Source organism: Elgaria multicarinata, chromosome 1 (assembly GCF_023053635.1).
Source record: "Elgaria multicarinata webbii isolate HBS135686 ecotype San Diego chromosome 1, rElgMul1.1.pri, whole genome shotgun sequence".
Classification (NCBI taxonomy): Eukaryota; Metazoa; Chordata; class Lepidosauria; order Squamata; family Anguidae; genus Elgaria; species Elgaria multicarinata.
In genome coordinates, this window is record NC_086171.1 from 59,469,745 (window position 1) to 59,496,207 (window position 26,463).

Sequence of the window (26,463 nt, forward strand, 5' to 3'; positions counted from 1 at the left end):
ATTCCAGTAGCTACCAGAAAAAAAATCCTGTTTTTTGTTTTCTGTTGCAGTTAAGCTGAGAGCTCAGTTAACCTGTTTTTGATTTGCTCAGCAAGGATAATAGACTGTTCCATACGGCTTTGTATATATACTTCATTACTACTCTGTGTTTTCTTTCATATATATCTTGTGTACCTTGCTTTTTCAATCTAGTCATGGACTGCAATGAACAGTTTGGGATTATTATATAGAGTTGGGAGCATCTGACTAGTTAAAGCATCACAACAGTTTAGCATCCAACCATTATAAAGAGAAACAGTTCTGTTATTGTTGTGCTTTTAATTGTGTTTTAATGTATTTGTTTTATTATAGCTTTTAATCAAGTTTTTATTTAAACTTCTTTTTAAGTTCTTATGATTGTAAGCTTTCTTTGGTGCCATTTCTTGGTATTTTATTTATTTATTTATTACATTTTTATATCGCCCAATAGCCGAAGCTCTCTGGGCAGTGTAAAGGTAGAAAGGTGAGGATACAAATCAAATCAAATAAATAAAAAAAAATTACAAATTTTCCTTATAAAACTGACACAATTTGTCCTGTCAGTATGAAATATTCAAACCGTACAAATTGCATGGAAAATGGATATTTGTGCAATTAATATCCCTATTCCAGTTCACGTGAGCAATCCTCCTCTGTGTAACCTGCCTTGATGTATATCCAGAGGCTCCCTGTGTTGAACAAAATCCCACTGGTGTCGTGCTCTCCACTGCATTTTTATTTTCCTTTTATTCTTTGCTCTTCATATTATTTATTTACTTAGTACATTTGTTTGACTCATTACAACATGAAGTTCTCTGTGTGGCTTACAATAAATAAACATGAAAACAATTTAAATGCAAAACAAACCATAAAATAAAAACAACAACAGAAATGCAACAACAGAGAGCAAATCTGACAGCAACCTCGGAGTTAAAGCACAGAGTTTAAAACAGATTTTAAAACAGAGATTACATAAATTAGGGTGGCCGTACGAAAAGGAGGACAGGGCTCCTGTATCTTTAACAGTTGTATAGAAAAGGGAATTTCAGCAGGTGTCTTTTTTATGCATGAAGCAGCAGGTGAAATTCCCTCTTCATCACAACAGTTAAAGCTGCAGGAGCTCTGCCCTCTTCTGTATCTCATCCCTCTAGTATAGCTCCTGCAGCTTTAAATGCTGAAATTCCCTTTTCTATATAACTGTTAAAGATACAGGCAGGGCCGGCACCAGACTATATTGCGCCCTAGGCAGGCGCGTTCTGAAGCCGCCCCACCGCTTGCTCGCTCACTCACTGCTCCCCCCCGCCCGCTCGCCCGCCCACTCACTGCTCCCCCCGCCCGTTCGCCCGCCCACTCCCTCCTGCTCCCGGCTTTGAAGCCAGGACGCTGGGGTTGGGGGGCAGGGCAGAGGCTTTGAAGCGGCGCGCCTGGGTCGCGGAGTTGGAGCATGTTGCGGGCGAGAGCTGGGCCGGGGCGAGGCGAGGCGCGGTGGCGGTGACGCAGGGTGGGGACGCCACCGCCGTGGGCCAGCCCACCGACCCCCTCACAGCTGCTGCCACCGCCGCCGCCTCTGGGACGTGAGGAGCTGCCGCCGCTGCTGTTGCTGAGGGGCCGCCGAGGCAGCCCCCGCCCGGCTGCCCCTGCTGCTGCTCCCCAATGCGGGCCGGTCAGCTGCTTAAAAAAAGAAAAAAAATGAAGCGGCACGCCTGGAAGTACTGAAGCCTCCACCTCCAACCCCAGCGTCCTGGCTTCGAAGGAGCCAGGACGCTGGGGTTGGGCGGAGGCTGGGGCGGCGGCTTCGGAACAGCACACCCGGAAGCCGCTCTAGGAGACCGGCTTCCGGGTATGCTGTTCGGCGCCCTTGTTTGCTTGGCGCTCTAGGTGGCTGCCTGAGTTACCTCTATGGCAGCACTGGGCCTGGATACAGGAGCCCTGTCCTCTTTTTCGTATGGTCACCCCACAAAAGTTATTTAAAAGGCGTAAGTGAACAAAACACTTTACCTGGCACCAAAAAACTGTTTTTCTTCTTAATTTTGTATTTTAATTACTTATATTTATGGTTTAACTGTTGAAATGTGCATATAAATAAAGGAAATATTATGTGCTCTCTGATCTCCTTTGTTAAAAGAGCCCATGCTCCCCCACCCCATCAATACAGTTTTGGAGTTCATGAAGAAGTGACAAAGAGACACAAAAGAGTACAGCCTTAAGCAGTTTAGGGCCAAATTACTTACTTCACCCATATCAGACTGCCTGTGCTTTAAGATTAGCAGGACAAGCTATCCTCATTTGCCCAACTGTGAGGACAGTTAGACTAAATGAGAGAGGGACTTTTCTGCAGTGGCCCCACATCTCTGGAACAGAGTGTCGGTCAAGCCCTATCACTGTAGGTTTTTAAGAAGGCCCTGAAAATATACTATTTTACTCAGCCTTCTCCCAGTAGTTTCAGACTGGGTTGTACATGCATTTGTTTGATTGAAGGTTAATTTTATGCTGGTGTTCGCTTTTCTCTCTCTTTTTTTTATAATATTTGCTGTTTTTACTATTTCTATTATCTGTAGTTATGATATGTTTTATTGTTGTATGCTGCCTTGAGAGGGCTCTGGTGTTGAAAGGTGGCCAAGAAATATTTCAAATAAACCCATACATGCGTAATACAGTAACACTGCTTTCAGGTTGTATTTAGAATTCTTCTCAATCTCTGTGTCTGCATGCCAGTTGTTGGAGCAGAGTTGTCATAAATTACTCCGCCTCAGCCCTGGTGCAACCCCCCTCCCCGCCACAATTCTGGACTATATTGCAAAACTGTTGTAAACCTACTTCATTTCTCTAACCAGTGGACAAACTATGGGGTAATAATAAAATGGGGATAATTAGAAAACAGTTTATTTTACAGGGTTGGTGTAGGGATTGCTTTGTGTTTGTTTGTGATCTAAATTAAATCATACCTGGAGTAGACCCACTAAAATCAATAGGGCTTAGGCTTTGAATGCTTGACAACACAGTATAAATGCTAAATATGACAGAGATGAATTTTAAAAAATGTTGACAGGATACTTCCCAACACAAAGAGGTCTCACGTAAATAAGTGAATTTCCTTTCACACGCACACACACGCACACACACACACACACACACACACACTGGGTTTTGCAAGAGGTTGGCTCTTTTTAGTATTAACTAATTAAATCTTTAGAATTTCCAGCAAGAGTAAAGCACATCTGTAAATCTGATCTTCTAATGATGCTGATTCCTCCGGTTTTCTAAGTGGTGTGCAAAGATTCAAAGACTGCACAGCCCCTGACCACCACAGACTTATGTTCTAATACAGACACGATGCCAGAGGGGAATAAGGATGGATAGGAAACAGGAAGACAAGCATATTTCCCTCACAAAGTTGAATAATATAATGCCTGAATAGTTACTTTACTGGTTTTCCTTCTGGTTTGACATTCACAAGATTGGCATCTGCAGCTTAATATAAGCTTTGTATGTGGTTGATTATCAGAATTAAAAGGTTGGATTTTACAAGCATGTGTCTTATTAAGTATAAATATAGTACTGAGTAGAGCTGAGTGGAAATGCACCCCTGTGTTTGCCAACCATTTTGTAGGCTGTGAAGTTGGAGAGATTTTGATGATAAGGGGTGATTGTGGTGGTGGTGGTGGGAATGTAAACAGGACCAAAATCTTTTCTCCGCTTACTGGTGGTATCATTCACTGTCCTTGCTGCTGGAGGCCACTCGAATAACTGAGGCTTTTCCTTTCCGTTTTTTTAACGGACCCCAGAACTGTTGTTTTTAAAACAAGGATACCCTTGTTTTTATACTGTTGTTTTTATGTTTCTGATGGTTTTTAAATTTTGTATACTTTTTAATGTTTACTGTTTTAACTTTTGTGAACCGCCCAGAGAGCTTCGACTGTGGGGCGGTATATAAATATAATAAATAAATAAATAAATAAATGTGTAATTCTGAGATTCCCATCTTACGATTAAAATAAACCATCATGATCCAGCACATGTTAAGTGCTTTGTTAAATCACACTGGTTTCAACAGAAGTATTTTTAACATGCATTTAACTCCTATTGACATACATGGGGAAATAGAAGTACTTAAAGCTGCGCCCCAATTTAATCTCCATATTGGTTTTGCTTTCTTGGACATTTTTCTATTTGTGCACGTCTTATTTATTCATATAATCAATGGCGCCTGTGACATCCCTCTGAGGACTGACTCAAGCCCCTGTTCCCCTGCCTGAACCACTTTGTGAGCTTTTAAAAATGCCCTAACTTTTTCTCCTTTTTCGTAAACAAGTTCTCGAGAGGCTAAGTGCTCTCCACGCAATCATGCTCTTAGACGGACAAGCAAATAGTGAGAATGAGCCCAACTATGTCCACTGCAGCAATGTCCCCCACGTTCACCAGTGCAATTTAACTTTAATGATTCCTTCTATATTCCACACATTTCCCCCCCACCCCCATTGCTGTTTGTGTTGGCTGCACACCGGAAGATCTACATCAAAGCTCTCAGCCTTTGGTTCCAGAGCAAATTGGTATGCATAATGAGAAGTAGAGCAGGCTACTAGCTTACATCCCTACCCTCCTGACTCTCTATGGGAATGAAAGCTTTCAGAGGATGATAGGTGTTACTTTGTCACCGTATCCAAGATGATAGCCTTCAATCAATTTCATTGTCACCTCACCGATTCCATTAATCTTTACATGATATTGTTCCAGGTCACTTGGCGGCGCCTTCACAGAGGACTTCTCTCTCCACTCTGTGTCCCTTTACTTCCATTTTATGACGGTGTTTTTATAACCCAGCCTGCCTTTATTGTATGATGGGGGAGGATGTAATTTGTTAGGACAGGAGTGACAAAACACAGCAGTGGGATGTGTTATTCTTTATAAACAGTGTGGTTTGCAATGAAACCCAAGAGTGAAGAATGATTCCACAGGAAACCCGCCCCCCCTCCCTACAATTTGGCACTAAGGTATCTATGGTCAGCTCTTTCTTGGAGTTAGTGTGTGTAAAGTATATGACACTTAACCCACTGTGCCTCAGTTTTTAACTTGTATAAAAGTATATCAATGTACAAAATGAAAGGTGCTCTTTTTAGCGCATGGTGGTTGTAGAGAAACACGTGAGGTACCAAATTAAAGAGCAGAACACGCAGACATGTTTGCCATTGTACCCCCAGAGTCAACAAGGGAACACAGCCAAATAAAAATACAGGCTACAGTTTTTCAAACATTCATAGTTTTTTTTTTTTTTTTATTAAATTTTTATTCATTTTCAACACTATATAAACATAGATAAACATTACCAAAATATAACTGAAACAAAACACAATAAGAAAAAAAAAACATCAAATATCTGCTGCATACATATTGAATGATTGTTGAGTACAAATATCAAAAACTATTACATATACCTTATCATACTACAACATCTTCGTTCTTAACATAAAAGTGCACCCCCCACCTCGGGATCATTCTTGAGTCCAAAATCTAATCGTTTCTTCTGCTGGTGGTTTCCCACTTCCCTTAGTAAACACAAACACTAGGAACTGTTTCCAAATTCCTTCGAACTCATTTATTTTAGTTACGCCTTTTCTCCACTTAATATTACATGTCAGTTTATCATTAATGGCTATGTCCCATACTTCTTTGTACCATTCCTCAATAGAATATTCCCCTTGGACCTTCCAGTTCCTAGCTACCATCAGTCGTGCTGCAACCAACAAATTCGATATCAGCTCTATAGTTCCTTTTCCACACTTTATATCTTCAAATAGTGATAGCAATGCTATTTTTGGTGTTTGTTCTATTTTCATTCCCACTATTTCTTCAATTTCCGAGAACACCATCTTCCATAATCTTTGTACATATTTGCATTGCCACCACATATGTAAATACGTTCCTTTTTCCCCACAACCTCTCCAACAATTTGCTGAATGTTGATCACTTATCTTATTCAATCTAACCGGGGTTAGGTACCACCTCCATAGGATTTTAAAATAATTCTCCTTTATTCTTACTGATAAACTTCTCAACACTCTTTGTTTCCATAGTCCCTCCCAGCTCTGTCGCCCTATTTGTATCTTCAAATCTGATTCCCAAACCATTTTCTCTGTATTCTCTCTAAACTCCTTCTCTAACAATATTTTATATATTTCACTCATTAATCCTTTTGAAACTATACTCCCTCCTTTCCCTTCCTCCTTACTTACTACTAATTCTTCAAACCTCGTCATCTTTCTGCACATTCTATTATCTTTAATCCACTTTTTATTCCATTGCTCTAATTGACCATATTCTAGCCAAGATAGCTTCTTCTCCTTTAACAAATTTTCCATATCCTCTCTTGTTTTAATATCTCTTACCCAATCCTTTAATCTTATTTTATTTTTCTCTTTTAATATTTTACATAATCTACCCTTTAGATCCTCTGGGAAATTCTTTAACATTATTATCGGTGCTAAGGGAGAGTTGCTCGGAAGCAGCTTCCCTTTAAATTTACTCCAAATTTCCCATTGAGTCCTCAGGAGTGGATTATCTATACTTCCAACCCACTTTCTTCCTCCGTCTTTAAAAAAAACATTCTCCAAATTCATCTCTACCTTATTTATGGTTTCTTCTTCCATCCAATATAAATCTCCTACTCCCATAATTGCTTCTACAACATGTCTTAATCTATTTGCTACGTAGTATAATTTTATGTTTGGGAGACCCATTCCCCCCTTTTTTTGGCTTAGGTACCAATTATTTTTATTCACTCTTGCTCTCTTTTCTCCATTACAATATTTATTAATAATATTTTGCCAACTTTTTATCTCGGTTTCTGATATTTTTATAGGTAACATTCTAAATACAAAATTAATTTTAGCTAATATCTTCATTTTTATTAAAGCTATTCTTCCGAACCAAGATAAATTTGATCTTTTATATTTCTCCAATTTCTCTAATACCTCTTTCTTTAACCTCGTTAAATTTTCCTTTTCAAGATTCTCTAAATTTTTTGTAATTTTAATTCCCAAATATTTAATCTCATTCTTAACTTTCAATTCCATTCCCTTAAATTCCCAATCCTTTTCTTCCTTCTTGGTATAGTTAAACAACATCATCTCTGATTTAGACCAATTTATTTTTAACCCTGTAATTTCCTCAAATTCCCTCAACTGATATTTAATTCTTTCTAATTTTCTTAATGGATTCTTAATGGTCAATAAAGTGTCATCCGCAAACATGTTTAACTTTATTTCCCTTACCTCTCCAATTCCTTCTAACTCTTCATCCTCCCTTAGTGCCTTCGCCAAAACTTCCATAACCATTACAAACAGGACCGGCGAGAGCGGACATCCTTGTCTTGTTCCTCTGGCTAGTCGTATCTTTTCAGTAAGTCCGTCATTTACCACCACTACCGCCGTATTTTGGGAATATAGCTGTTCTATTACATTTTTAAATTTATTTCCAAATCCCAATTTATCTATAATACTCTTTAGTGCCTGCCAGCTCACACAATCAAAAGCTTTAAAAATATCTAATGCCATAATACCTGCCTTAATATTTGCTTTTTTTATTACATTTATTACATTTAAAACTCTACCCACTAAATTATGCATATGCCTTCCTACCACAAACCCACATTGATCTGCTCCTATATATTCTGCCAAAAATTTATTTAGCCGTTTGGCCATAATAGATGTAAAAATTTTAGCATCCTGATTTATTAAAGAAATAGGTCTATAAGAATCGGGATTAGTCAAATCTTTATCTGGTTTTGGGATCAGAATTATCACTGAATGTTCCCATGATTCAGGTATCTTCTCTCCTGATAATATCCTATTATAAAGTTCCATTAATTTTGGAACTAAACAGTCTTTGAAGACCTTATAATATTCTGGACCCAAACCATCTGCTCCCGGTGATTTACCAACTTTTAACTTATCAATAACCTCTTCAACTTCTCTTTGAGTTATTACTGACTCCATTAACTCCTTATATTCTAATTTTATTCCCTTCTTTATAAACCTTCCAATATACTCCTCCACCTTTTCTTGTTGAATTTCTTTACCCTTATACAATTCCTGATAGAATTCCTGAAAAATTTTTATTTTAGCTTTCATTGCATGACAATAATTCCCTCGGCTATCTTTCAACGTTTCTATCCCATTCCTCCCTTTTTCTTTTTGTGTGAGCTTGGCAAGCAACCTCGAGTTCTTATCACTGTTTTCAAAATATTCCCTTTTCATATACATTAAATTCTTTTGAATCTCTTCTATATTTAAATTTTCTAATTGTTTCTTCTTAGCTTGTATTTCCACTAATTTATATTTATCTTTAACTCGCCAATATCTTTCCTCCAAGTTTTTAATTTCTATCTCTAACTTTTCCTGTTCTGCACGTTGTTGTCTTTTTAAACTACATGTTTCTCTAATACAGATTCCTCTTGCTACAGCCTTCATGGTGTCCCAAATGACTGACCCAGCTGTTCCTCCTTTTTCATTAATTTCCCATGTCTCCGACAGTTCCTTCCGAATTTTATCTACTATTTTATTATATTTCAATATCTTTGTATTCAGCTTCCATCTATATGCCTCTTTATAATCTTTCTTAACTGTAAATTCTAGACTTAACAAGGCATGATCAGTTACTTTTATTACCCCCATTTCCATTTTACAAATCCTCGTTGCAAAATCTTTTGAAACAAATATATAATCTATCCTGGAGTATGTATGATGAACTGGGGAAAAGTATGAAAATCCAGGCCTATTCCCGTTGAGTAAATGCCACGAATCTAAATAATCATTTTCTTTTACTAATTTATTCAATATAGTCATATTGTTCCTCTTTTCAGCATTAGTGGGATTTGACCTGTCCCGTTTATTATCCATAACCATATTAAAATCCCCAGCTAATATAGCATACCCCTCCTTAAATTCTTCTATTTCTTTAAACAACTTTATAAAAAACTCTCTATGCCTCTCATTTGGGGCATAAACATTAATCAAAGTATAGACCTTTCCCTCAATTTTACCTTTTAACATAAGATATCTGCCCTTATCATCCTTTTTTACTTCTTCTAATATAAACCCACTTTTTTTTGAAATCAAAGTGGCCACTCCATTTTTTTTCGATGTCCCTAATGACTTTTCATAATAGGCTAACCACTTTAATTTTATCATATTCGAATTCTCGGAGCCTTGGTGTGTCTCTTGGACCATTATAATATCTGATCCCTCTTTATTAAGCATTTGTTCTATTCTCTTCCTTTTCACGACTGCCCCCAAACCTTTAACATTGAGTGTTGATACCTTTATCTTTTTATCCATAATCACCCTTTTGAAATCTCTTCCGATCCCTTGTGCTCAGCAGTTCAAACTTGCTTACATAAAAAAACAAACTCCATACATAAAACCCCCACCCTCCTACCCCAATCCCTCCTCTCCTACCTTCCCCCCCTCCCCACCCCCCCACTCTAATCCCCCCCCCATATCCCCGTAAGTCTAATACTCCAGCCATCTACTTTAAAGGGGGGGGAGGCAGTGCTGCGCCTGGCCGGCAGGTTTCTATATTAGCATTTCTATTTGCAATTATCTCCAAACATAATTAACAATTCTCTTACTCTCCAGATGTCCCAGCCTCATTCCCTCCCCCACCCACTCCAGCCCCATTTGCTTCCCCATCCAGACCCAGCCTCTTCAGCAATTCTTTACCTTGATCCAATGAGGTTACTCTATGTTCCCTCCTCCCATATGTAAATCTTAAGAAAACCGGGTAACCCCATGCGTATGGAATTTTGTTCTGCATTAACATTCCAGTTATTGGTTTAATACTCCGTCTCCAATTTAATGTATGTTGAGAAAGATCATTATAAATTTGTACTGCTTTGCCTTTATATTGTAACTGGGTCAAAGATCTCAATTCTTTCATGATTTGCTCTTTTTTATAATAGTTACCAAATTTCACCAAAATATCTCTAGTCCCTTTGTAGTTTTGCCCCCCCACGCGGTGGACTCGGTCCAGATCCGATCCATCTATTAGTATGTCAGGCATCAGCTCTTTGAACCAGTTCAGAATGATTTCTCTAAGATCTTCTCCTTGTATCTGCTTCAGCTGCTTTATTCGAATCGAAGATCTACGAGATTGGTCTTCCAAGGCGATCAGACGTAATTCCCATTCCTTAAATTGAATATTTGTTGATTTTTCAAAAGCCTCTTGCTTCTTCTGGTCCAATTCCGCTTTTGCCTCTATCTCTTTGATCTTATCCGAGTTTTCTGCGGTCTTATCCGAAAGAACACGCATTTGTTGTCTAAATTCATTCATTTGCAGATCCATTTTTTTTAAAAATGATGATATTATTCTCTACAATAACTGCCTTAATTTCTGCTAGGGAGGGAAAGTTGCTGTCCATTGCTTTTCCCCCTTCAGCCATATTCTTTTCTTTATTTGATACTGTATCCAAAGAAACTGGGTCTATAACTTCGTCTTCCTGGTCTGTTCCAGGGGCTGTATCTTCCAGGTGGGAGAGGTGGGTTAAATTATGATTTGAAGGTTTCTTTTTTTGTATATTCAACTTTTCCCACTTCTTAATCTTTTTTTTAATGTTGGACATAGGACCCTTCTGAGTAGGGCATAAATCTTAGAGCCCCCACTTCCTTAGCAACTTTTACTGGCTTCTCTTCTATGTGCCAAACACACCACCTTCTTCCCGAGGGGGAGGAAATATATTCAGTTCACAACAGCATTCACTAGAGGGGATCAGATCCAATCATTCACAGTTTCTCAAAATCCCACATCTCCCTCACAGAATGCTGTTTCTTCCCCTTCACCCCCCCCCTTCTCGGCACACCGCAAACAGCTTCCACTTTCCACTTTACAAAGATTACAGCAAACAACTTCAAAGCCAGTATTTCAATCTTTCCAACTTAAGATAAAGGATGAGAAGTGAGGATCGCTGTAAATCAGATCAACGTTTAACAAGCATAAGTTCTTTCTTTTCAAACTGCGACATCAATCATGTTACTTTCGGTTTTGCCTCTGCAGTTTATAAAGACATTCCGTCAAGCTCACCTCATCCCATCGGCTCTTCTCAACACTTTCCAGCTCCGATAGCTTTTATAATCATTTTCTGTCGTTTGCTCAAAGATTTATGCCCATTAAAAAATAGATAATTGCTTTTTCCGGCAACGCCGCTCAGAGCCTCAGAAGAAACCTGGCACCGCCATGGCTGCCAAGCTCCGCCCCCCTTCAAACATTCATAGTGATTGGCTGTGAGAGCTCTAGTTTCAAGTGACTGAAACAAGTCCTCATTAGCCATTGCCTCGACTGAGGTGTTAAGGAATGTTCATCAGTGGTCCAATTTCTCAGAAGTTTTTTAAAAACTCTCAGCATACGTGGAGCAGCGTTGGGACTACATGCTGTTGGTAGAAGGGGTGCAGCAGAGAAGAAAACGGGCAGCACTCTTATAATGTTGGTCAACTGTTATGCTGAATGTGACAATGTTGTGTATGTACGAAAGTGGTATGCCAGTGGTGTGTATGTGCAGTGTGAATGATGGGTGTGTAGATGAATGGGGGAGTGTGACAGAAAGAACGGGGAATGCAGGCAGAGAAGACATTTCACACACGCAAGAACACAACCATTACTGTATGTAGCAAGTTTCTACTTGTAAGAATGAGTATACTAAATAGATGTACTGGAAAGACAGAAGAATTAAGCCTAACCCAATTCACTCTCAAAGGCTTTCATCAACAATCAAGGATGAGACCACTAAAGTGAAGAGCCAGTGTGGTGTAGTAGATAAAGTGTCGGACTGGGAGTCAGGAGATCCGGGTTCTAGTCCCCACTTTGGGCCAGCCACAGACTCTCAGCCCAACCTCCCTCACAGGGTTGTTGTTGTGAGGATAAAATGGAGAGGAGGAGGATTATGTATGCCACCTTGGGTTCCTTGGAGGAAAAAAGGTGGGATATAAATGCAATAATGCATGCATACATACAAGATTCCTCTGAGGGAACATGCTACAAGATACTATACTATTTACCTTCTGTCATCGTTCATTTTAAACTTGCTTCAAATCTTATTTCCTAGAGCATCTTGTATTTCTAACATTCCATTATGTCTTAGCTTATCTGCATAAAAATCTAACTGCAACTTGGAATGCATCTGAATCTTTGGTGTAATGTCAAAGGCTTTTGAACTCTCACCGAATCTCTAAATTTAGACTATCCTGGCTTTCGTCTGAATAGCAACAAACTACAAAGGTCTCATCAACCTTAAGGCCCGCTGAGCTTCAGCAGGTTTTGAATAAGGAGTGAAAAGAACTACAGCTGAATCCAACACAGCCTGGGAAATAAAGTCAAAATAAAATAAAATACCTTGACTGCTCCCAGGGAGAAATTTAATGGAAATGGTTGTTGTTGTTGTTGTTTTAAAAAAACATTCCCTACCACACCTCTGCACTGGGGCTTGAACTGAACAATAAAACCCTCTCATCTGACAATTTGATGCCGTAATCTAGTGTAAAATGGATGCTGCAATAAGTGGAGAGGATAAAGTCAGAAACAGGAGTGAGAAAGACTTATCTACATGTGATTATATCAGCCCCGTGTCTTTAGATGAGGGTCTACCAGAACCACATGCGTAACCCTGTAAAGCATGGCCCACTGCCTGCAGCACCCTGTTTTTTTATCCTTGGAGATGCTGTAGGAAGGGCCTGGAAGGTCTGGTCTGAGGAGATTGGGAGAGCCTTCAGGGGGTGGTTGTTTGAAGAGATTCGGGCTGCAATTCTATGCACGTTCAGACAGAAAAAAAGTTCTACATTTGCTTCTGGGAGAAGACTTTAGCTCAACTGAATATATGAGCGAAACTCAGGTTTCACACCTGAGCAGTATTATTTTAGGTACACCAAAGCAGTGACAAACCTCTATCAGTCCCCTTTTGGCAAATAGAAAAAAGGTCAAAAAGGATTTGATATATGATAGCATCTTTTGGAGCAAGCGGCTTGACAGGAGAGAGACAAGCATTAAAGCACAAACAAACCACGCTTCTGTTTAGAGCAAACTTGTTCTTCCCATTCTTTGTACCTTTGGAAAAGCTGCATGTCCGTGCAGAGCTCAAAGCTGTTACCCACAGCTGCCATTACGTGCAGCAGTGTGACACTATAATTGAACAGAAACATTACGCTGTCTATTGTGGCATGCATTCAGCAAAATTCTTTCCCCCCCAAAGAGATGCTTTCCCCCCCTCTCTCATGCTGCTCCTGTTAGCCTTGTTAAGCTTCAAAGCTCGGATATCTGTGGAGTGCAATATCCATCACTGGGCCTAACGATGTATTGCATGATTACCTAAATGACAGCCAGATCAAAGCATTCAAAGATTTAAGGAGCATGTTGAAAGGTGTATTGTTGAAACACTGGAGCAGATTATGTGGCTTTCATTGTTCTCATTTTAATAGTGTGCTTTTATACATCTCTGGGGAGAACTCTTTATGAACTAACAAGCTACGTAGTCACGGAATGCTAAATCCACAAGGCAGTGGGACTTTGGCAAATTTAGTTCTTCCTGCTTTTCTTGAAGTTCAGATGTGCTGCCCCTATTAGAAGATTCACTTAGAACCAGTCTACCTGAAGGAGCGCCTTCTCCCCTATGTTCCTGCTGGATTCATAAAATCATGTTCAGAGGGTCTTTTCTGTATGTTGCTAACCACAGTGGTGTGATGTCTGGCTACCACAAGAAAAGCATGCTTTGCAGTGCCCCCCGTTGGTGGAACAGTGCTGTTGCACTCATGTCCTGCTTGTGGGTTTCCCATGTGCAGCTGGTTGGCCAAGGGTCCATCTAGTCCACTGAACTAGTGGACCCTTGGTCTGATCTATCAGGGTTCTTCTTATGTTCTTCTGTTTTAATTCCCTTCCCAAGGAGATCTGCCTGCTGTCTTCACTGTATACATTTAGATGCCAAGTCTTGCATCTAATGTTTAATCTCTTGCTATGGTTATGAGCTTTACTGCTAGTTCTTTAATATTTTTAATCTTTCAATATTTTTATTGTTGTAATAGGTTATTTTATTATTGCTTCATTTTTTTTTAATGTTTATAAACCATCCTGACTGTATCTACCAGTTGGGGGCTATATAAATTCAATAAATAAATGAATATTTGTAAAAAGACTACTCAATGAAGCAGAAAAGACATGTGCTGGTGACACTGCAAGCAGAAGGAAGTTAGTGAGCTATTATCATCGGTTCCACCTATGTTAAGTGCTTCTTAAACCTTGAGGGTGGTGACCTGGCACGAAAGAGCAAATGTGTCAGACTGAAAATGTTTTGTAGGCTGCAAAGGCAAATGCCGTGCCCAGAGAGGGAGACAGCTGTGAGACAGGTAGGCAGGGAAACGGCCACTGTCTGGCGCCATCCCTCAGCGATAAGCTGCCAAGCCTGAAGGAGTATAGCAAATGTCGAAACTGTAGGACACAGGGTGGCTCTCCAGGGCCACCTGATTGCCAGGCACAGAAGCATTCTGGGCTATCTTGCTTGTGTCCTAACTTGGACGGGCTGTAGTTCAGTTAGCGGTCCCAAAGGAAGTAAAGAGGGGAGGGGGCTGATCTGGAGGGCTCCTGGCTTGTGGCACCTGACACATATTCAACCAGTTGGAAACTTCATGAGGCCTTTGATTTCCCAAATGCCTCAGAAGAGAGGCATGAAGTGGCAATGTGTGAAAGTGGATATACCCAAGTGGAATATTTGAACATTCAGCTCTGATCACTCTTCAGCCTTGGAGGCTCATTAGTACAAAACAATAATAGCCATCTTCTTGGCAGCTAACATTTGCTTGGGGGTTCCCCTTGCAAATGTACGGATTCCTTAGACAATGCACAGCAAGGTACTTTGACGGGCATTTTCAGGCACTGCAAACTTATAGCAGCAGCCCAGATACCGCTGAGAGAAAAGCCCATCACCACAAACTATGGATGGAAAGAGTATTACCTGCAAGCCATTCTTCTCTATCTTCTGCTGGAGTATCTGAAGGCATTTGGTGAAGTCCGTTAAGTCTTGATCTGGGGTCTCTATGAGCTCACATCCCTATAGAGAGACAAGGAAATAACAAATGGAGAGGGGAAAAGTTAATTTCCCTGCAACTTCAGGTTCAAGCACAATTGTTTCTCTCACTTTCTGCTATGTGTTCTGGCCTAAATGCAACACTGTCCATGAAGGTACAGGCGGTGTCAGTTGCCAGGAGGGCTTTTTAACAGCTTAAACTGGTTTGGCAGCTACAGCCCTATCTAGAGAAAGCTGACCTAGCCACAATGAGACATTCCTTGGTTACTTCCAGGTTAGATTACGATAATGCACTCTGCGCAGGGCTGCCCTTGAAGACAATTCAGAAACTGCAACTGGTACACAATGCGGCAGCTAGAACACTTGTGGGAGCTAGGCCCTCAAGTAATATTAGAACTACTCTGTATCGGTTACATTAGAACATTACATTAGAACAATTCTGCATCATTTCTGGGCACAATTCAAGGTGCTGCTTTGGCCTTTAAAGCCCTAAATCAAGGGTGAAGAACATATGGCTCTCCCGTTGTTATTGGGATGCAATTATTTATTTATTTATTTGGCCAGGACTTATGGTAGTTGCATGATGAGAACTACAGTCAAACAACATCTGGAGGGCCACATGTTCCCCAATCCTACCCTAAACAGTTTGGGGCTATATTATCTGAAGGATGTGGATGAGCCTACCCAAGAATTAAGATCAGTGGTGGAGGGCGTGCTCTCTGGCCTACCAGCTTTTGGGCTGGTGGGACAGGGCTTTCTGAGTAATGGCCCGACATCTTTGGAACTCCCTCCCCAAGGAGATACGTATGGCCTCTTCACTGCTGCTTTAAAAACAAGCAAACAAACCAGTACACTGAATCCAGTGTACATTTTACATGACAGACTCTCCAATTCTGTGGCTGCTCTGATATCATAAAGCAAGCCTCCACTTCTTGTGACCCTCCAAAGCCGATGTAGGTATGTGTTTTTTAAAATTATGTTTTTAGTGTATTATATACAAAATGCAATAGCGATTAAATTCATGTCCACCATTAGAAACATTCTAATACGAAATATTATATAAACAATTAACATGTGTAAATATTACGTAAGATATTATAAGGTAAGACATGCATGCCCTTGATATAAAACAAGGTATGTCTTGTGACGTGCCAGGGGACTAGCAACCACACTGTTTTCCCAGTCTCGGCCAAGATGTATATTGAACCAGGGGTGGATCAACCATCCACCCATGGCAGGTGGATTGAGTTTAGCTTGCTGGTTCACAAATTGCTCAAGCTTCTCAGAAGCTATAAGCTTTTATTTTCTCGCTGAAAATAAAAGCTTATAGCCGCCTTCCCAATCTAGTGCTTGGGATGCCTGAAGTTCTAGACCACCCTATTGGGAGAGCACTGGATTGGAGAAGGCTGGCTAAGAGAAATAGCAAGGCTGGGTGTGTTATTTTCTGAAACTGTGATTTGTGACTTTAGAAAGGGTGCAGGAATTAGTGGCACTTGGCTAACCCTTTTCCTAATTAACAATAACAACTAAACTTGGAGCGGGGGAACAATACAAGACACAACAGATTAATTGATTTTCCTGTGATAAATGCTTTCAAAACCCTGTTAAATAGCACACATATTCTTTTCAAAATCAGAGCAGACTTTACTTACAAGGCTATCCATCACTTTCTTTATTACAGCCTTTTCTAATCTGCTGCAATCCCAGGTGATTTGGATTTCAGCCTCCATCAGCCCCAGCCAGCATGGGCAATGCTCAGGAATACAGGAGTTGTAGTCCAAAATATCTGGAGGGCATCAGGTTAGAGAAGGCCGCTTTATTACAATGAGTGGACCTTCCGAGGTGCCAGATGTTGGAAGAGCTCTTTTTTTCTTAACAGCTACCCATATTTGAGTGTGTGTCTGTCCGCATGTGTGTGGCCAGAAGGAGAACAGATGCACCAATAATCCCTATTGTTTCCTACCAATCCCTAGGAAATCTCAGCCTGTTTTGTCTTGGTTTTTGCTTCTCTGGAATGCCTTGTGAAAATGTTGAGAATGGAAGTTGCTGGAGTTGCCAGTCTTCCGATTTCAGCCTTCACTCCTGGGTTTCGAGATGTTAAATCTCTGAGAGGGTGGAGCGGGTGGGAGACTGTCTCAAGCAAATCCATATAAATGCATACACATGAACGTTGTCTATGGTATTCCTATTTTTCTAGTATAACCACCAAAATAAACACCTTCTTGGCTTTTATGGAGGGGCTATCACAGAGCCAAATAATAATGCATTAAGCAAGTGGAGAACCTTCCAGCAATCTGGATGTAAGGTGGCCAAGTGTCCTCTTTTACAGAGGACTGTCCTCTATTTGAAGTTTAAAGAAAAAGAACCATAAGATCTATAGCCATTTAGCACCTAAACAGCAGATTGAATACACAGGCACCACACTATGGTGAGATGTACTGTATTTCTCTTTAAAATATCATCATTCTCTCAAAATCCGCATCTATACCTATGAATTAGCATATGCAAATGTTATGCAAATTGTTGTGGTCTTTTTTGGTGATTCATAAGTGGCAACCCTATTGTTCAGGCAGTCCACCATTCGTGGACACATTGTGGGAGCTAACTACAGCTTCACACCGAGGTGCAAACTGCCTGTGCTCCCTGGCAGTTGCGATGCAGATGTACTGTTTGACCAGGGTTTCTGGTCAGATGTGTATGAGAAGAGAGGTGTTACAAATGTGCCCTAATTTTGTTTGCAAAATATGGGAGGGTATGGGAAATACAACTTTGGGGACGAAGGTCTTGGCAGAAATTCAGTTGCTTGTATGAGTGACCATTTTAAAGCTTAGAGCTCTCATTCCGATTTACCATCCAGTTGACAGATTCCTGCCTGCTTTAGTTTATAAAAAAAAATGCTTCTGCTTATCACCAGGTCACTGAGCGGGGAGAACTATATGATCCACGATTTGATCTTGGATGTTCAAGCTGCCCTGGCGTATGTATCTGAAACCTATTTAAGTGAAGATGGGGGTGGGTGGGTCAATTTGACCAAACAATACCTGCCAGATATTCAAGTATAGCAGGGACGTGCATCTATCCTGACACCATCTCCCTGTCTTAGGTACCATGTCTGGCAAGAGTGTGTGCACTTGGAGATAGGGCAGTGAGACAGGACAGATCCTGTTGGTGTACTGCCCACCCTGCTGCTCCCTGCTTGAGCTAGTAGAGATGATCTTTGAGGTGTTGAGTTTGGGTTGTTGTTTTTTAATATTCAGGCTGAAGCCTCCCTCATTAGGAGCAGCTCAGGATTTCAGGGCTTCCATGGCAGCCATGAATCTGTCACAATTAACATCACCTAATACCGTTCAGAGTAACACCAGTCTTGAACCAACTGCAGTGGCTTCCATTTTATTGTTGAGCCTATGTCATTTTACTGGATTTAACCTAGACAGCCCTAAAAGGCTTGGGGCCAGAATATCTGAAAGCCAGCCTCCTCCTGTATCGGTCCGTAATTTGTGATCTTCAACGGAGGTCCCATTGTATGTCCCACCACCAAGAGAGGCTAGGTTGGTGGGTCTTCAAGACAGGGCCTTTTTTGTAGCAGCACCTGACTATGGTGTGTGTGTGACGGTAATGTAAAAGAGCCTTTCCAAGCTAGAACAAGAGCAGGTATCAGCAGCATTGCGCCCTCCTGGGGTCCATGGACCCTGGTGTTTGCCTAATGCCATGTGCTGATGTGGAGCATGGGCACCTCTGAAATGGTCATCATGAGGTTCATAAGCTGACAACACCTGGATACCACTAGGTTTTTGTTCTTTTTTTTTTTGCAAGCTCTACATCCTGCATCTGGCACCTTGCTGGCACTAATCCCCTACCTGCAGCTCAATTATCACAGAATGTCTTTGAATGGGAGGGCAGAGACAAAAAACCCCGTAACTTTTCTGTAGCTTGGTGAGTTTGTTTGCTGTATTTCTGTAAAAAAAAATAAAAAAAATCCAAGTCCCCTTACACTGCACTTAGTTATAGGTGCCAAGATCACGTTAAAATGGAGCAAGGCACAAGTTCATGTCTCTTAATTCATTTTTTTTTTTTTAATAATTTTTATTCATTTTCAACACTATATAAACATAAATGAACATTTCCAAAATATAATTGAAACAAACACAATAAGAAAAAGAAATACATCAAATACATGTCTCTTAATTCAGAGCTCAAACAGTCCCTAAGCTTCCGCCAAAGAGCTGAGTAAGGAATAGTGAAGTATGTCCACCATATAAAGTCGCCATTCAAAGAGATTTCAAGGATACAAAACACCTATATAGCATCATAAATTATAATAAGGACCACAGTTGCTAGATTTAGAGGTTCCTTTACGTACCACTTCAAGGTCTCTTTAAAGGCTTCCAGGCTCTATCTATAGCTATGATTCATTTCATACTTTTACCTTGTACTGTACTGACTGATAAGAAAATTAGGTTTTCACCAGTCAAAAAAAGCCCCCTATATTGTGAGTCTGAACATACCATTTACAGCTTAGGAAAGGCTAATAAAACAAAGGTTGACAGCTTTTAAAACTATAGGTCTAGAAATGCAAAAACGTAAAGTAACACTTGCCAACAGAAAAGACAGCTAAATCTAGACTTGCAAATATCATCACTCCATACTACCAACAGATTTTCTCAGGATTATGGCATATATATTATGATTCTCAGGATCTCCAGTTCATCTAAATGCTCTGTAAGTTTTTAAAGATTGGTTTACCGTGCGGTATTTTCTTCTACATATGTATGCCCCAATCCATCTTTAGCTATGCATGTAGTCATTTTATGTGAAGAAATGTGACATGCTGGATTACAGCATACAGCTGATGCCAATTTCTCTTTGTTTGCATTTTTTTTCTTTTTCGGCTGCTGATATCACAATCTTCCAGTGAACATATTATGGACTCGTTCCTGCATTACCTGGGAGGCATGGTTGCCATTGCTATGTGGTTGCAACCCACACTGCTCCACTGCTGGGGAACATGGGTGGGAGGGTGCTGTTGCATCATGTGCTACTTGTGGGTCCTTGCTTGACAAGTGCTTGCCCATTGTGTGAACAGAGTGCTGGACTAGATGGACCCTCATGGCTTCTGCATCTCAAAAGTTACAACACATGGGAATGCGACTATGCAGAAGTAGCATGGGATTTATTTATTTATTAAATTTATATACTGCTCCATAGCCGAAGCTGTCTGGGCGGTTTACAAAAGTTAAAAACAGTGATGTCCATAAATTATATAGATGTGACCATATAGCATAAGAACTAGCCTTATAGCTGTCTATGTAAGATGCGCTCTTGATGATGGTTGTGACCTGCTTGAGCATAAGAGAAAAGCAGAGTGTTGTGCAGAGGCGAGCAAAACATGGCACATGGCCTTTTTTGCATCCCTTACTGAGTGGCTGAATTTGCTGCTGAAAGTGGTGGCCAAAAAAGTGCATGTTATCTGTAAGCCCTAGGAGAGCATGGTTTTCCTTTAAAACAAGGTGTGGGCCACCAAATTATGCCAAGCCACCAAATTTTCATTGGCAAATTTGGCAGTGTGGCAGCAATTTCAGCAGGGAATGGGGGGAACTGGCTGCAGGATTCCTGGAAGTTGCCTGCCTCTGATGGGAAGTCTTTACAGTTGCAGAGAGGAGAGGTAAAATGTGTCAACTGTTTAAAGCCAACCTTTTGTCCTTCCTCATAAATTAACCTGTGGGTTCTTGATCCCATCAGTCCTTCACCTGTAACCACTTTATTCAATAACTGAACTTTAAATGATGAAAATAAGATGACAGCTGGTTTTGCAGGACCACAAAAATCTGTCGAAAATAGAAGAATGACATGGAGATCACTCTTTTCTTCCTAGATTAAAAAATAAAGACTGTTTTCCCCCAAAGCCATTTTTTTTGCTCCAGCATACCCAACAAGTAAGCAGTTTACAGATACTGTTTATAAATAAAAGATGGAAAGCCCCATCAGCACTCTTGAAGCGGTTCTCAGGCAATGGCTACGTTTCTTTTCCCTTCCCTGCAGATTTGATCTGGCCTCTGCAGGCAGAATATAGTAGTATTCCATACCGAGAAATGCTGAAGTAACCTATTGCCCCAGGTTGCCATCTCAGCAAGTACAAAATTCTGGGCAGGATCCGATATACAAGAAAGAGGACTGTTAAATGGTGTCACTGGTAAACACAGAACTCATGTGCAGTCTGAGCATGTCCCTAGTGGGAGAACAGCGAACCAACGGTAGACATTAAAGCAGGGATGGGAAACTTAAGGCCCTCCAGATGTTGGTAATAATATTTATTTCTTACCCGCCTCTCCATTTTGATCGAGGCGGGGAACAACAGTAAATATAAAATACATAAAACTGAATTAAGAACACAATATACATTGTTAAAACATCCTAAAAACATCCTAAAATTCTCTTGGATAGGCCTGCTGGAAGAGATCAGTCTTGATAGCTTTCTTGAATGCTACTAGACTGTCAAGTTCACAAGTCTCCTCCGGCAGGCCATTCCACAGTCTGGGAGCAGCGGAAGAGAAGGTCCTCTGGGTAATACCCGTCAGCCTAATTTTGGCAGACTGAAGTAGATTCTTCCCAGAGAACCTGAGTGTGTGGCGCAGATTGTATGGGAGAAGGCGATCCGCAGGTAGCCCTAGCCAACAGTAAGGGATGATGTCAGCTGCAGTCCAACAAACATCCGGAATGGCACCCATTTCCCATCCCTACATTAAAGCAAGATGAAGCCCATTTCATTGATCCTATTTCTAAAAAGTCTACAATTTTTTTTTTTTTTGGGGGGGGGGGAGTTTTTGTGGCAAAGATGGCAAAACCTCTTTCCATTTGGGGGAAACTCTTGGGGGGCATGTTCCAGTGGTGGGTGGAGCCAAACGTGCCTCATGAATCCCCTGCCCCTGCTCCTCACACCTCCCTGACACCTGCCCCAAGCCTCTAGCTACAAGCTTACTTGGTGGCAGCAGTAGCAGGCAGCCATTTTGATCTCCTACAATGCCCCTGATGTTGCGTCATTCAGGGATTTCATAGGAAACTGAAATGGCCACTCACAGTAGAAGTGCCCCTTTCAATTTCTCACAGTGCTCTGGAGCAATGCTGCATCAGGGGCACTATGGGGAATTAAAATAGCTGCCCGCTGCTGCCATCTCTGGACAAGTCTGTTGCCAGGGGCCACTTACCAGGAGCCTGACACGAATGACCCCCTGCTTTTACTAGGATCGTGCACACACCTGCTGATAGAAACTGAACTCAAAAGTTTTGTCCCTTCCGATCCTTTATGTATTTTGAAAGTTTATGTAATAATTATAGTCTTTTGAAGAAAAAAAGAAAGGGTGCTCTTGAGAAAGAGCACTTGCTGTTGATGTTGGCTAACTCTTTCCCTGCTGCAAATGTCACAGTAAGTATATGTTATTTAAAAATCCACTGTCAGCCAGAAGGCAGATGCTGCCTTGGGGGTGTGGAGGGGGGTCACTTACTTTGAAGAATAACACTTCAAGGTAGAGAGGAGGAGGAGGAGGGAAAGAATCAGCATCTGTTGAAGTCAAAAGTTGCAGCTATAGAGGGTTGAGGAAGACAGTTGTCAGGTTTGACAAGTTCATGTATTTTGGTTGGAGGAGATGTGCATATGTTTTCCATACATTCACTGGCTTTGCTGGATTCCAGTGGCTTTCAGACTTTCAACCCTCAGTGAACCCATTCCAGATCAACAGGTCTGCTTAAATAATCCTGCACAGCTGGGACATGTCCTAGGATGCAAACTACCCTGATCGATTAATTCCCCACACACAGTTGAGTGCTTAAGCTGTCGTTCAGAAAAAGCGTCACAAATATTTCTAAATGTCTGCATTAAATTAGGACATATTATGGCGCAATTCTATAGGTTGCACCCTTGATGATTGTAAGTGCCCAAACTCAGAGGTTTATGCTCATGCCATGCAGGGCGGGGGGAACGGCAGAGGTGATCTTTCCCTCCCTTTCCTCCCACCTGCACTTCTTTGCTCCTAGGTTCCACTTCTTTGCCATCCATGAGCATGACCAAGAAATAGAACTTCAGATATGACAATTAAGTCAGTACAGATAAGGATAGGCTAAGTTCTCATTGGCCTTAATTGATAAGGATTTGGACAAAATAAAAATAAATCGCTTGGGGATATTACCGTAGTAAATCACGGCCTCTGCACCTGACAGGGATTCTGAAGAGAGTTGTGATGTGCCTGTGTTTGCAGGTCCACTGTCTACATTAAGGGTGCAGAACCTGAATTCCGGCTCTCTGTGTTCTCCATATAACCATGTCCTTTTCTTCACACTCGCTTTCGCCCAACCAACAAATGTTTGGTGTTTTCTGGATGTTGTGCAGTTTTTCTTATTGGACTCAGTGGAAGCCGGTGATGCCAATTCCACAAGCATATGCTGCAGTTAAGAATTTTCAATGAAGGAATACTATCACAACTCAGCTACTGCAAATCCAGACTTCATCTTGCTTAAGGCAATCTTCCCCAGCCTGGTGGCTGCCTGATGTTGGAGCTATCCAGGGTGCTGAACCGAGCACCACGCTCTATTCCAAAAATGGGTCCAGCACCTTGGATAGCACCTTTAGAGTTCTGAATCTGATTGAAACCCAGAGCGCATTCACAGCCCACTGACATTGGAACCACCAGCCTCCCCTGGTTGGACTACAACTCCCACTACCCTCTGAGAGCATGTCCAACACATCAGAAGGGCAGCAGGTTGGGGAAGGCTGCCTTAACCAATATGAAGTCTGGATTTGCGGTAGCTGTGTTGTAATAGCATTCCTCAGTTGAAAATTTTTAACTGCAGCTTAGTGGAATTGGCATCACTATCTGCTACTAAGACAGGCCAATGCAATGTTGGCAATGCAGCATTAAGGGTTCCATGCTGGCTGCTGAGGGCAGAAATCCTTGCTTTCGTGTGTTGTAAATTAGGGTACTTAACAGAGGGTTCTTTCTTTTCCACCCACCACCACCTTTGACCACTGAATTCATCTAGGCTTTACGAGTTATGTGGAGGGGGGAAATCAACATATCTAAAAGTAAAATTAGTAAGATAAAATCCCCAGTAACGACTCATATTAAAATAAGCTGCTGATCAAAGGCATAAGGTTGCAAAATTAAGCAATACTAAAGTAAATCCCCTTTCCATTGGAACTTCTTCCGCTGCTCACATTAGTTAGTTAAGCCTCATAGTGCCAGTGAGGAGTGCCTTGTCAGTCCCCAAAGACTTGCATGGCTTAGTATTTAGTGTTAGCACTTTCCAAGATCATCAAGACAAAAAGCATAATTCAGAGTCATCATGATTTTATGGAAAGCATCTCTTATTAATCACTCTCTTTCTCTTTTGATAAGGTCATATTTTTGTTGTTTTTCAAGGCAGGCTTGTTTTATGTAGCGCTAAGAATATGCTTCTCATTATGAGTGTGCATAGGCCAAGATTACTGAATTCAGTTCGAGGGCCAGATTCCATTTTGGAGAAATTCTTGGGGGGGGGGGGGGCGTGCGCATTCCACTGGGGAGTGGGGCCAAAGGCAAAATGGGCAGGGTCCAGATACCAGCATATTGTGTCTTGAAGCTCTTACTGCCAATAACTAAGGAGAAGCACTTCAATCTTGTAGAATAAAAAAAAGAAAAACTGCACAAAATCCAGAAAACACCAAACATTTGTTGGTTGGGCGAAAGCGAGTGTGAAGAAAAGGACATGGTTATATGGAGAACACAGAGAGCCAGAATTCAGGTTCTGCACCCTTAATGTAGACAGTGGACCTGCAAACACAGGCACATCACAACTCTCTTCAGAATCCCTGTCAGGTGCAGAGGCCATGATTTACTATGGTAAGATCCCCAAGTGATTCATTTTTGTTTTGTCCAAATCCTTATCAATTAAGGCCAATGAGAACTTAGCCTATCCTTATCTGTACTGACTTAATTGTCATATCTGAAGTTCTATTTCTTGGTCATGCTCATGGATGGCAAAGAAGTGGAACCTAGGAGCAAAGGAGTGGAACCATCAGATAGATTATCTATCTATCTATCTATCTATCTATCTATCTATCTATCTATCTATCTATCTATCTATCATCTATCTATCTCTATCCACCCATCTAACTCATGCTTAAATATTCCTCCTGTAAATAAAAGGTTCAAATTAAGGGCCACTTCATATTAGAGGGCTATTTCATATAGAGACAAATTGCATATACCATATTTTTTGTGATGCTTATATTCACTGTTATTTCACTGTGTGTACATGATGTCTGCATGCACAGACAGTGCATACACAATGAAATAAATGCAAGGAACCATGTCACACATTATGGGAATATTATTGGCCACACGTTATGGGGACATACCACATACACACAATATACTCTTTTAAAGCTTCGGCTAGTGGGCTTTTTAAAATAAAGCTGTAATTTGTGAAGGGGGTTAATACAGCAGGATATCATAGCTGCAATCTTGCTATGAGTTACATACAAATAAATCCGGCTGAATGCAGTTAGACATATACTTGATGAAGTCTTCATCCTTTTATTCTGCTTCCTGTCACCTGAGAATCTATTATTCCCTGCATTCCATCACAATCTCTGTGACCACTCTCTTCATTATATACCAGCCTGGGTGGCATGTCCATATGACAGGCATAGCAGGTTGGTTTTTAGCTTTTTGATTGACCTTCACCATAGTAATAGCACATAGAACATGTTCCCCAAACATAAAATGCCTAGTCATTTTTCTTTAACTTTTGAAAGTGTTTGTTGTATTTAATCTTTGAAATGTTTAGCTTTTAGTACCTTTTTGCGGTCCTTTTCCCATTCCTGTTATTCTTTCATGTCTAACATGATATTTCTAAACTCCTTTCTCAGTTGTAGTACAGATTCATAGTATTAGAAATCCTGGGGGGTGGACAGGAGATCTCATGTTAACTGATGAAAGCATTCTAGGATGCTTCAGAACTTCAGGAACCAGTAAAATTTATTATTATTATTATTATTATTATTATTATTATTATTATTATTATTTTAAAATTTGTATACCGCTTTCCAATAAAATTATCAAAACAGATGATGATGATGATGATAATAATAATAAATGTATTTATTTTATTTACATCCCAACTTTCCTAAGGGTGACTAACAACCCATATAAAATAATACAGCATAATAAACACGGTTAAAACAAAGATCCTGTTCAGACAACATACTAAGCCAAAGTGGTTAAGCATTTTGAGCTAAACATGGCTTAGTATGTCATGTGAACCATTCCTAACCATGCTGGCTAAATAAGCACAGTTTAAAGATGCTCACTAACCATTCGCTGCAAAAGCGTTAATGGCCTAACCATGGCTTAGTGTGC

The 26,463-nt window shown here is 40.7% G+C and overlaps 1 protein-coding gene across 1 annotated transcript in view; it reads right to left on the minus strand.

The window, feature by feature from the left end:
• Window positions 1–26,463, minus strand: part of TPK1 (thiamin pyrophosphokinase 1) — a 347,090-nt gene that overhangs the window by 116,694 nt on the left and 203,933 nt on the right. Inside the window, exon 6 of the mRNA XM_063129032.1 lies at window positions 15,002–15,097. Within this exon, the coding sequence (XP_062985102.1) occupies window positions 15,002–15,097 (96 nt within the window). The remainder of the gene's footprint in view (window positions 1–15,001; window positions 15,098–26,463) is intronic.